At 39.6% G+C, this 12,464-nt stretch overlaps 1 protein-coding gene across 3 annotated transcripts in view; it reads right to left on the minus strand.

Annotated features, from left to right (window-relative positions):
- LOC119742138 overlaps nucleotides 1-11,852 on the minus strand; it is a 47,112-nt gene extending 35,260 nt beyond the window's left edge. For 2 of the 3 annotated variants that reach the window (XM_038218170.1, XM_038218169.1), the window contains exon 1: nucleotides 3,142-3,207. In XM_038218170.1, coding sequence (XP_038074098.1) covers nucleotides 3,142-3,205 — 64 coding nt within the window. In that variant the 5' untranslated portion in view covers nucleotides 3,206-3,207. Of the gene's footprint in view, nucleotides 1-3,141; nucleotides 3,208-11,760 lie in introns of those variants that run through there. The other variant, XM_038218171.1, reaches the window with a different exon arrangement.
- Nucleotides 11,853-12,464: the final 612 nt, after the last annotated feature.

Raw genomic sequence — 12,464 nt, forward strand, 5'->3', positions numbered from 1 at the left:
TGACGTCATTTGAGAGAAGACCTATCAGCCAAGTTCTTGATTCTGAGTTAACGTTTTGAGTCACTCCATTCCGATCAGAGTCCAAGTCTGAAGTGAATGTATGTGTACATCATAAAGATTAAACAAACTTTACATTTTTGTGAAGTTCCATTAGCCAAACATAAATTCATGATTTACCCTTGCATATTGTGATTATCCACATGGAAATGACCACCTACATCCACCAGTGACGGTACATTGTACATTTTCACATGCAGAGAAATTCGGTTCAGATATGAAAAGAAGAACTGCCTTCAAGTTTCAACCTTCCTGTTAATAAATTTATGTAATATCCTTCGGATAACACAGTCAAGACTCAAGTATTGTCAAAACATTTCTGAGCAAAATACTGTGTACATGATATTATGTTAACAGGTACCTACCATACAATTAACGGAGAAGTATAAAGTACCAGTATAATGCCATGGAGAAGTAGGTATAAAGTTATAAATTTTTTTCTGCAAAAGTTAGACGTATTATTTACCATGCATATACATGTAAGGTGATAGTACATGTAACTGTGTCAAATTCCTGAAACTACCAGTAATGGCTCTGTTTGTTGACAAAACATACTTGTTGTGCACACATCTGCTCACTCAACAGATGTTGAAAAACCAATGAACAGTCACAACAAATGAACTTGGGAAGACAACCAAAATGGCACCCTAAAAATCTGTCAACACTGGATGGGACAATTCACAATTGGCCAAATCCTCCACTACAAACTTCTCAATCCCCCATTGAGGAAGCATTGTGCAATTCACTGGAAGGGTCCACTTAATGGCCCGAAGATTCCCTGGGTCTCAGACCAAACATTCAAGGTTTGAGGTTACACCTGCTACATTCCACACTGCACCACCGAGACCTCAAACAAGAAAGGCCGGTCTGTCCTACAACTGGACCTCTCTGAAAACCCCACAGTGCCTGAGTTAATAAAAAAAAATACTGATTTTGCTAGAGGGGTGTTGATTGTAAATTAGGCGCAACTGGAGTGGAAAAGAAAAGTTTGCCTTGTGTTGCTGGAGGCCCAAGGGGAGGGTGCATGGGCGGCACAGATTTGTGGTTTGGACAGGCTAAGAGGGCCCAAGTGCCTTATAAACATGACACTGGATATTCAATTATCTTGTAATGCTAATACTTGTTGCAAAGTTGCATATTCCACTGAGCATATAGCTGAGGGACCACCAGCATTTATTGTACATGCACTGTACGTACTAAAAACCTGGAAACTGCCCGTAATTTTAGGGACTTCTCCCCAGTTTCCACCGGGAAAGAGTGAAGAAACTGAAAGCTGATCACATGATTTCTTCAATGGAAACACAACTTCGCTTCAACTGTAACATGTACATAGGTTTCTACATGTATGTCATTAGAAACAGGAACAAGGGCCCAAAGAGGAACAATAGAGGAAGAGACATGAACTTTAATCCTAAAACAAGTTCACCCTGTATCAACCTGATTATGAAAATTTTAAAAGCTGATAATTTACAAAAGAAAATCAAACTACTGGCATTGCGTCTAGTCTGACTTGAGAAACAAAAGTTAGACACATTACTCATACATACATGTGTGTAGGTTTTCTTTTCCAAATACCAATCATTCATGACATACATTTTTTTACATGTACAATGTACCCTGGTACCAGCACCACGTGTTTCTTTTACTTAATTATATTCCTTAAGTTTTTTTTCAACAAAAATGTTAAACCTGTATCACATGTCCCCTTGAACAACAGAAAAAAGTACAGAAAATGTGGACCATACCCCAAATTCAATCTGCCCCAAACTGATTGCCATATGATCGCTAATTTGTTTACCTTTCATCCCATTTGGACAATACTGGGTTACAAAAGTCTCGAATCACTAAATAAACAGAAATGTTACCTGTTGGGAACAACAGCAAAACTTGCACTGGTGAAATAACCCACTTCACCCTATCTGTAGCCCTGAGGGATAGGTTCCATTACATACTACAGGTCTGAACAATTTGTCCCACAATTCTGATGTTTCATGGGGTAATGGGAGAGGCGAACTAATAACCAGACATTTGTTTAACATGTATACAGTTTTGGGACTTGAAGTGGAAAAAAATTCAGGAGAATAGATTACATTTACAAAAGAAACAGCCTGAGACTGTTCATTTTAAATCTACATGTAGTTTCTGCCTTTCGAAGATTCAAACAGATTTTACATCAATTGGACTTTCCTACATGTACTTGCACGTGTAATTCAACACAAAATATCAAAACATGCCAAAAGTATGTTTGTAAATTTTATTTCACAAATTAAAAAATGCCATATAACACAGTCAGAGGAGTGGTTTATTGTTGTCGGTACCAGTTGGCGTGCCAACACTGCGCTATGAGGAAGTTTTCTGTTGTTTGGGAAATTACTAACGAGTTACGGGGACTTTCTGCTGTCCCCATAGTGTCTTCGGTCCCCATTAACAGTACAGGTGTGGTCCCCAAAAGCTACTGAACAAGATTGTGTAATAATAATTTTGAGGGCACGTGTGGTCTAGCGGTGGAGCACAGGATTCATGTGGAGCACAGGATTCATGATCGTGAGGTTGTGGGTTGGAGCCCCGCCGTGGCCATACGTGTTGTGCCCTTGAGTAAGGCGCTTTACCTCAATTACTCCTCTCAACCCAGGTGTTAAATGGGTACCGCACTACCGGCATTATTCAACATGTTCAATGCTGGGAAGGTAACAGACTCGCTGTGGAGGAGGTGTGGTGATCCCCCCACAGCAGCATATGAGTCTGGCCCAATCGCTATTAAAGAGAGATGGGCACTCTGTTCCTGTGAACACAGGTTCATCCCCTTTCGTCCCTTTTTGTAACTCAGCGAAAAATTAATAACATGCATGCAATTTAAAGAAAATCTTATAAATGAACAAAACCGTATGGAAAAATTAAAGTTGAAATGTCAAACAAAAATGTAAAAAACAAAGGTCAGGATTGACTTATGGTCCCAATAGTGAAATTCAGTCATTATTCATAAAGAATACATGTACTTCACAATCACATGTGCATTTATTTTTTACTGAATACATTTCAGAAATTCAAAAAAGTGAACAGAAAGTGAAGCAAGAAAACATTTACCTGCAGAAAAAAGTTCCCTCTCACTGGTCTCAATCATCTTTCGGAGCTCAAAATCAAACAACATTGCCACTGACATGACTGGCAATTCTTACAGTTACACACGTACACGTATCTTGCAGTATTAATCCCAATAAACGTCAGTAATAGCACTAAATCCACCCAGACTGATTTTTACATCGTCCCTAACTGCCACTCGCTCACTTGACTCACAGAATGAGAAATGCCTGACAAGTTACAGGTTACTGCCCTACACCATGTGGGCCAGCCAAGGGCTTGGACAGTCTCCCTGCACCGAAATCCACAGCAAGGCCCCAAGATTGAGCCTGGGATCTAGACAAGGTCCTTGGGGGCAATTTAGTCTTCACAATACACACAGGATGGTGCAGCAGTGATTTCATGCCAAAACCTGTCAAATGAAATACCTGAACAACTGGTGCTGAACAACGCTGGCTTTGTTCTTTCCTGTAGACTGTTCCACTCTGTGAACATCAGTGGTGGTTCCCAGTTAGAACTTTTTGAGGGATATACACATGTACCGTATCAAACTGTATTCACCTGAATATAGCAGTCATAATTTCACAGAAGGGAGAGACTCGGTCTCCTAGTAGTTGTACCATATACACGTACTTGTAGTTGTGGGTACCGTAGTCCAGATTTGCAATTGTAACACCATGTCTCCAAAATGTAATCCCAAGTTCAAAATGAGACTGAACAGACTTGACAAATTTATGTGCGCGTCTGCACGCATTCCTGACTGTAGGAGGTAGAGTGCCACTGAGTCAACCACGGCCCCCACATTATGCATAATGGAAATACCCACATGCCTTTGGGTTAAAACCTGCATTATAAAAATATACACTGTACAGTTCACTTGGCAATGACAAAGGCAAATGCTTTGTGTGGGTTTTCTGGTTTGGCGACCACAGGAAATGATTACTGTTCATGTATGTTGTGGGATGGGCCAAGTGTCCACATATATTGCAACTCTTTTGAGATACACATGTACTTCCTCAGGAAAAAAATCCTTTCCCCACAACCTTATGAAAACAAACGGTACAGGAATTAGCATGTTAACATGTTGGACAAATAGAGAAGGTTGAGTAATTATATCAACATACCCGGTAGGCGGTAGGACACCGAGTACTTGTGAAGGGTTGGTTGGGCAATTTTTTTCACGATCACCATTTTCTGTGGTAACCGCGCTAGCAGAAATATTCTGTGCTAACCCTGTAAGCACAGAATCCTTAGTTGCCGGTTGTGCGCATGCGCAGAAGCCAAAATTCCTCGCTAACATAGTTAGTTTCTGCTATAGTAAGCAGGGATTTTTCGCTAACTGTAAGCAGAGCCAAGAAAATTTGGCACTGATGGTACAGGGCTAAGTATTCACTTGCATGATTGGTACATGTACATGTAAATATACCGGTACATACGATGCATTTTTTATTCTGTATAATTTTGGCCAAAATCCAGCTGGGTTGTCCTCTTACTAAGTCCACGGTCAATTTGTGAGCCCAGCATGCAGTTTCCAGATCAAGTTACAGTAGCCTGTAATACATGTAAACCAGCCAAGATGACAGAAACCAGACCAGCTGACCCTGAGACTCCAGAGTTTGACATAAGGCCTCTCTGACCTAATCCATACAATCCAATTTATCCTGACCAAATTCTGCTTTCTATTCTGAGTGGCTTAACCTGGCCGGGTCTAAAGCTTTACATGTAACCCCGCAAATGCCTGGTGGGTTTACTCACTGAGCGTAAAAGCCTCCAGTATTATTAACCGGTAATTACCAGTATGTGTCCATGTACATGTACATGTACACTTGACGATCTCATGTTGAGTACTAATTTGTTGTATTCTACTAGCTTAGTACATGTACCGTAGTTTCCAGTATTTGTGTACTCTTTTGCAGCATTTGGTACTTCACCCCCAAATACTAATTAGCAGTACAATGTACCGTATTTTGTAGCATTTGGTACCCGTAATTACCGGTACCCCCCAGCATGTACATGTACATGTACCCCGATTCAATTCTGCAGAGATTAGGGTTAAGCAAAATGAATCAGCTCTGATGATGTGTGACACAGCCAAACATACACATGTACAATGATACATGTACATGTACATGTACATTTGTACATGTACATATGTGTTGCCTAGGTACATACTGTACATTTACATACATACATGTACGTACATGTACATGGATGTACCGGTATGGCCTGCTTAACTACATATAATGTGCTGCACCTTTGTGATGCAACTGATGTGCCAGACAGTATTTAAGCAATGTAATAATACCATGTTTTTGTTTGATTGTTCTCCCCCCCCCCCATGTTCCCATAAAATATACCAATTGACCACAAATCGGTATCAGATGTTGTATGCATGTTGAAGAACCTACATGTACATGAACATTGTATATCTGCCCAGGCTAACTTTGAAAAAAAGAAAAGAACCCATATTCCAATCCAGTGCCTGACTTCATGACAATAACACGCCCAGAGATTGATGTGATCAAGCTTAAATCTCAACAAGTTTAAAAATTATGACAGCATGTGCATGAGGTGCCAGAACTACAAGCAAACATCCATGTAAATGTCTAGTAGACTGGCTACCTCAGTAAAACTGTGGTCAGGCCAGCAGAACCCTGTAAGGCCAGCTGTAAGCTGAAGGGCCAGCTGAAAGATTTAATGGGGTCTGGGATTATCCAGACATTATCAGGCCCCATGGGATCCCAGCCTAAACAAGCACTGCTATGCAGCCTATCAAACATTTGTTCTGGCCTTTTTGGTCACACCTTTTTTCTCTGATAATGTGGCAAATTTATGGGTTGTGCTTGTCACCGTTCACAGGTCAAGGACCATAGGGAAAGTGAACAGTGTGAAAACAATGCAAGTTGGACGCTTGTAACCACATAATGAAAACCAAGTACATGTCACAACAAATCAAGATCCTTGGTGGAATGAAGTGTCAACACATGTTTCCTTGCTAAGGAAAAGAAACAATACCGCTGCACCTGTTGAAGAATCTCTTTACATTAATCAATTGAAGGAATAATTCATGAACATGTGTACAAGTTTACTGGTACCTACCTGGTACCTGGTGAGGACTCAAAGTTTTCATATAATTTTGCACACCCCCTAGGGGTTAGGTTTAAAAAAAACCTTCAAATCTGGAAATGACGGAGGCAGTGTTGCTAATATATGTAGTCAATGATGAAATCAAAGGTGTGGTATTTTCAATTTTCATGAAACACATTATAATGCTGCATTTTCTCTGTAGTGTAGGACACTTTTAAAATAATTCTTAAGACAGAATACCAATTTCGTTACATAGGTCGTACTTGCAAATTTTGTTTAAAACTGAAAAACCACTGACTATTTAGAAAGCAAAGTCATGTCAAATCTTGTGGGCACAGCCAACTAACCATGCACGTACACATATTTCCAAACCTATACATATACCAGCCTTTCCCATCTTCCTCTGTCCATACCCTACTGGTAGCTGCACGTGCACCAATTAATCATTTCTAAAACCGACAGTGACCTGTCAGCTCTATGGGTCCACAAATTACCAAGCTTGGATTCACAATTTCCACCTCATGTAGACAGAGACTACATGTACCAGTAGCTCAGTCACTGTGGTGGAAGTTATTAACTATCTCATCAGGAAGTAACCCTCTATTTGTTTAGAGTGATTCCTTCCTATTATCTGCCCACATTTCCTAAACAGATCAGGCTATACAAATAAATCAACCATGGACCAGGCCACACTGAACAAGCATTATTACACAATAAAGGTGGCAACAAGCCATCACTTTAATAGGAGGTACATGTACCCTATATGTACCTACCGGTAATTGGGAAAATAAACAACACAGATTAACAAGGTAGTCTAGACACCATCTGATATAGAAAGTCACACTGTGTCTTGTACAGTACATCAACTATTGCATGACCATTGACCAATAACTACAATCCAAGAACATGAAGTGAAGGTCACCTTCTTTAACTCAACAATTTTTAAACAAAGTACCGGTATTTGTACATAGAAAGATACAGTTACCGTACTGGTACACCATGCATGCTAACCTCAGGGCATAGCAATGAAAAAAGTGCATGTTGTTTCACCAAACTCCCTCCAGTGTGAATGTCAGAGACAGTTTATCTTGAAAAATCCTGAAATTCAATGGTTCACATGCTAAAAGCAATACAAGAAATATTGCACTAGTATACTGTACATTTTTGTATGGTGTGCTGTACCGTAGAAAATAAACCCAAATCCTTTACTTTGTTTGAAAGAAAAACCCAACAAACAAAATAAGCACATCCACAACTCTACATCAATGCTACCTACCGGAAGCTTTTAAATATTTGGACCATTATACCGGTATTTTCATAATTCCTACAATATACACAATTTTCTGTTACAAAGAAAAATAAATAAATCTATCGTATATTAAATGAAAAACATATCACTGCAATCTCCAATGTATTACCATTGAGCTTCATCATCTTGAGATTCTTGGTTCTCCTCTTCTTCCTTCGTAATTTACCAAACCCAGGAAGAACAAAACACAGCATGATTCACCCACGACCGACAGTCAAAACATCCAAGTAGAGGTCACAGGAGGTCAAAGTCCAAACAGTCCATCCCACAAACAAACACACCAAAGCCAAACAATGCAGATTAGTCAATCTAAGTAAGCATGTGGAAAAACTGACACAACTTTTGCATTCGTCAGACCATGCCAGAGCACAACTTGCTTTCAAACCAAAACCAAAGACGTAAAATCGGCAACATCCACGCGGCAGGGCTTATATACCCACGCATCTGTCAAAGCAGAGCTGATGCCATGAGAACCATTACATCATTGTTCCCAGGCCAGGGTTGGCAGTTCCACGTTGGAACTGCGCCATTTAATAATTCCATTCAGAATTCCCGCGACCAGTTCCACACGGTCGATGCACGCTGGCAAGCCTGGCATTGATTGGGAGTGACCTTTACCGTTCGTTCAGATGAGGTAATCCTAACGATGCTATTTCAGGCATCTCTTCGCCTTGGGGATGTGAACATGCAGATGGAGGTACCGTAACTCGCAGATGATGAAATTTATTGACTATAAATATGACCAGAGGAAATCCTTTTGGCTAACTAGTCGAGTTGATTAATTAGGTCTGAATAAAATCTGCCGGAGCGTGAAAGATTTTCTCCCAAATTAAACTTGACATGTCATACATGTACAAGGTAAGTACATGTAAAAATAAAAGTATGTATACGTGTACTGTATGGACCAGTAGGCCGGAGAATACATACATACAGGTAAATGCATACAATATAGCCAAATACTGATTTACATGTAAGAAAAAAAAATCAAATTTATGTCAACTTTTAAATGATGTGCAATGTGTAAGTGTAAATTTAGAGACAAATTCACAATTCAAATTCAAATATAACCTTTATTACAAAAAAGGAACTTCACATTTTATTTAATGGCAGACACTTTTAAAATGTATAAAAAAATCAAACAGTTCCATCACAATCTTCCATCACAGGTTCTACAGTACAGCCACACAGGTTTCCTTTCTGCGGTTTCATCCAAAATTAGCATTTAACTGCAGGCAATCCTCACAGAGGCGGACCCACTTCAAACACAATTCTGAATCTCAATGAACTCTGCCTGAACTCAAATTTCCCTTTCAGAATGAAGCTCAACCACCCATAGCTTAATATTTGACCCTTAATTAGTAACCAAAGGCTTTTTTTGTGGCAAAAACCTTCTTTAAGCTCATTTCCATAATACCGAAGGAAACGTTCCGAACAATATAAATGTACTTCCGCAGCATACCCTCCATGGCCATACAAAGACACACACTCCAGAAGGACATTGGGAACAGAAACATCTACTGTATTCTTCCTAAATTTGCAGACAATGGATGGGAAAATATGCCCCTCGGAAATCAAAATAAATCCCCTGCTCTGTGAATAGTGATTTCTGGGCTCTTGAGGCAGCAGCGCTATTATTAATGCAAGCAGAATGAGTCATAGGGTTCAACCACTTCACAGTGGGAGGCAAAAGTAAAACAGTACAGCATTGCAAGAGGGGACAACTAAGGAAAAGTGAGGGACAAGAAAAAGCTAACACCCATCACGAATGCAATTCCTACTACTTACAGTATAGCCTGTATGATACGAAAAATGGTTCGTTTTGTTTTTTAAATACTTGCCCTAAGCTGTGAAGGAAGCCATCCTTTTGGGTGAAGTTTTCCTGTGAGTGGCATCAGCTTTTGCAAAGTCCATCAAGAATAAGATGCAGCAATCCTGAATCTTTCAAATTAACAATCTTCTCACTTCAGACACAATATTAATCCATGCTCATGTTTCCACACGATCTCAAGATGTCCATTTTTGGAGTATGACGTATCTTTCAACGATTTAACCCTGCCACAAATCATCCACTTGCCAAGGCGATTGTTCTCTGCTAAACTTCTCACCAAGCTTGTTCTGTTTGTTGATGCAATGCTGTGCCTCATATTGCGAGAGGGGACAACTAAGGAAAAGTGAGGGACAAGAAAAGGCTAGTTCCTTGCTCTATAGTTTAACGCTCTTCAGGAATGCATACTTACAGTATGAAAAATAGTACATGTACCGTACATGTACATGCTGTTCTTGTTATGTTTTTAAAATACTTGCCCTATAAAGAGATCTGTGAGCTATAAAGGAAGCCTTCCTTTCGGGTGAAGTTTTCCTGTGAGTGGCATCAGCTTTTGCAAAGTCCATCAAGAATAAAATGCAGCAATCCTGAATCTTTCAAATTAACAATCTTCTCACTTCAGACACAATCCAGGCTTTTGTTTCCACACGATCTCAAGATGTCCATTTTGGAGTATGACGTACGATCTTAAGATGTCCGTTTTGGAGTATGACGTATCTTTCAATGATTTAACCCTGCCACATATTATCCACTCACTGCGGCGATTGTTCTCTGCTGATGAACCCCTCACCAAGCGTGCAAATCATCTTCTGTTTGTTGATGCAATGCTGTGCCTCACGTCTGAGAGAACAGTCATGATTCAAGCCTCCTTCCATTCAAATAAACATTTGTGAGCATACGGTATGTGCAGCCAGTACCAGGGTTAAACTTTTGAGGCTGGCTCATCCAAGGGATCTATCGATCATTGAACATCTCCCTGGTTTCCATCTAGAAGGTCAATATTGGCTTGGAGTTAATCCTTTATGATCCTGTTGTCTGTGCAATGTCAACATTGCGATGGAAATCCAAAGTCTACCAACAGACTGCTATTGAATGGAGTAAGAATGACCCATGGGAGAGGACAGATAAACTGCAGTCAAAATAAACATCTCTGAATAAAGTAGAAAAGGAAACAACCCACACGTACTGGTATGATGCCTGTGCATATTAAGTACACTTGCATGTGCATGAACATGTGACACTAATAAATCTGTGGGCATGCTAAAGCCATGTTGCTTTAAATTCTTGTTTGGATCATTATATTTTGACACACCAACTCTTGATGGAATTTTTTGGACACACCCTCATCACACCCATGTATGACATGTACATGTAATGTAAACTTTGAACTCTCATGTACTTGAGTAACGGTCATGTGATGTGTTTTAAAATTGATGTATTTTTCGGAAGTCAACTTTGACCATTGATGAAGCATGCTGCATGTTCAGAGCAAGTACATGTACCGGTACCTTGGTTACATAGCTCCATAGTTATATCATTTTGATTTTCCTTAGAAATATTCACTAAATTACATTGTACATTGATTGTGAAAACTGTAACAGCAACAAGACTACACTGCTGACTGTTTTGTACACGTGAACATGGGTTTGGGACTTTAGAACTGTGATACACCTGTAGAGTGTCATCTGACATCAGAAAATCTACATGTGGTCAGTCCCAAACTGAATTCAGTCCTAAACTGAATTTATGTCCCTACTTTTTTTTTAACATGTACATGTATAAAGAAACTGATTCTTCAACAAACGCAATATTCACATAAAACAAAAGTTGTTGTGTGATGTCATTCGTGGGTCTTGTCTCCTTTTTTTAAACATGTACATAAAAAAACGTATTCTTCAACAAACGCATAAAATATTCACATAAAAACAAAAGTTGTTGTGTGATGTCATCCGTGGGTCTTGTCTCTTCAAGTGTCTAAAAGAATTCTCTCCATCTGTGACCCAAATCAATGGCTAAATAAATGTACATGATATGTAAGCTGTAGTGTGCAGTGAAAACATGTGAACACCCATTTCTTCTCATACCGTACATGTAGCGGTACAAGAATGAAAGTGACCCAAATTTTGATACTCACGTGTACATACTGTACATGGATATGTACACTGTATCCTTTCATTAGGGACCTACCGGTACCGTACCAGTACACCTACCGTACCTGTACACTGTACACATGTTCCATTAGGAATCCCACCGATAATTTCCTGTTACAAAAATCAATATTAAATTATACGCACACAGTTGTAGATTTCCGGCACGTGAGTCATCACTCTCAATGGCACACAGGTATTATGAGCCTCAAATGGGAACGTTAATGAAAGAATATTGTTATGAATATCTGCCATACCTGAGCACTGACGTAATTGTCTCCAATACACAGTCACACACACAGACAGACAGAGCGATGTTCACAATACAGGCCGTCCACTGCATTGGACCATAATGCATTGTACATGTACATTTGTACTATGTACATGTATGCAAAGTCCAAAGCTTGTCTGTGTTTAAATCAATACTGCCTTCAATCATGTCAATGGGCTGTTCTTATACATTTGAGAAATGAATGCCCACAGTTCTTTTGTGTACTATGTTCTAGCACAAATGTGTACCTTGACACATGTACATGTACATACATGTACACATGGGCTATTGCCTCACAGAACACTGTGCAGTCTGTACCGTACTCACAGTCACATGTGAACAAAGTGATTAACCCACAAAAAATGGTTCGTTCTGGTCCAAAGTTTGATTTTTCCGGTCAGTAACAGGGTCAGCCAGAGGTCAAGATGTAGGCCATTGCAATTAACATTGCTTGCAAGGACGATGAAATCATTACTGTATAAACCAAGAAAAGGTAAAACGTGTCCAAAGGGTTAACTGATCTGAAAGTAAGGATTTTTCAGGGCTAGACCATTGTTTTTATAACATATCTCATTTACACGTAACTGCACACCGGTCTTCAAAGTCACAAAAGGACATTACATTTTATTGACTAAGTGAACAAGGATTATTTTTTCATGTTTGTAAAGGATATCCACAGAAATATGCTGA

This window comes from Patiria miniata, unplaced genomic scaffold (assembly GCF_015706575.1).
Source record: "Patiria miniata isolate m_02_andy unplaced genomic scaffold, ASM1570657v1 HiC_scaffold_5, whole genome shotgun sequence".
NCBI classification, from domain to species: Eukaryota; Metazoa; Echinodermata; class Asteroidea; order Valvatida; family Asterinidae; genus Patiria; species Patiria miniata.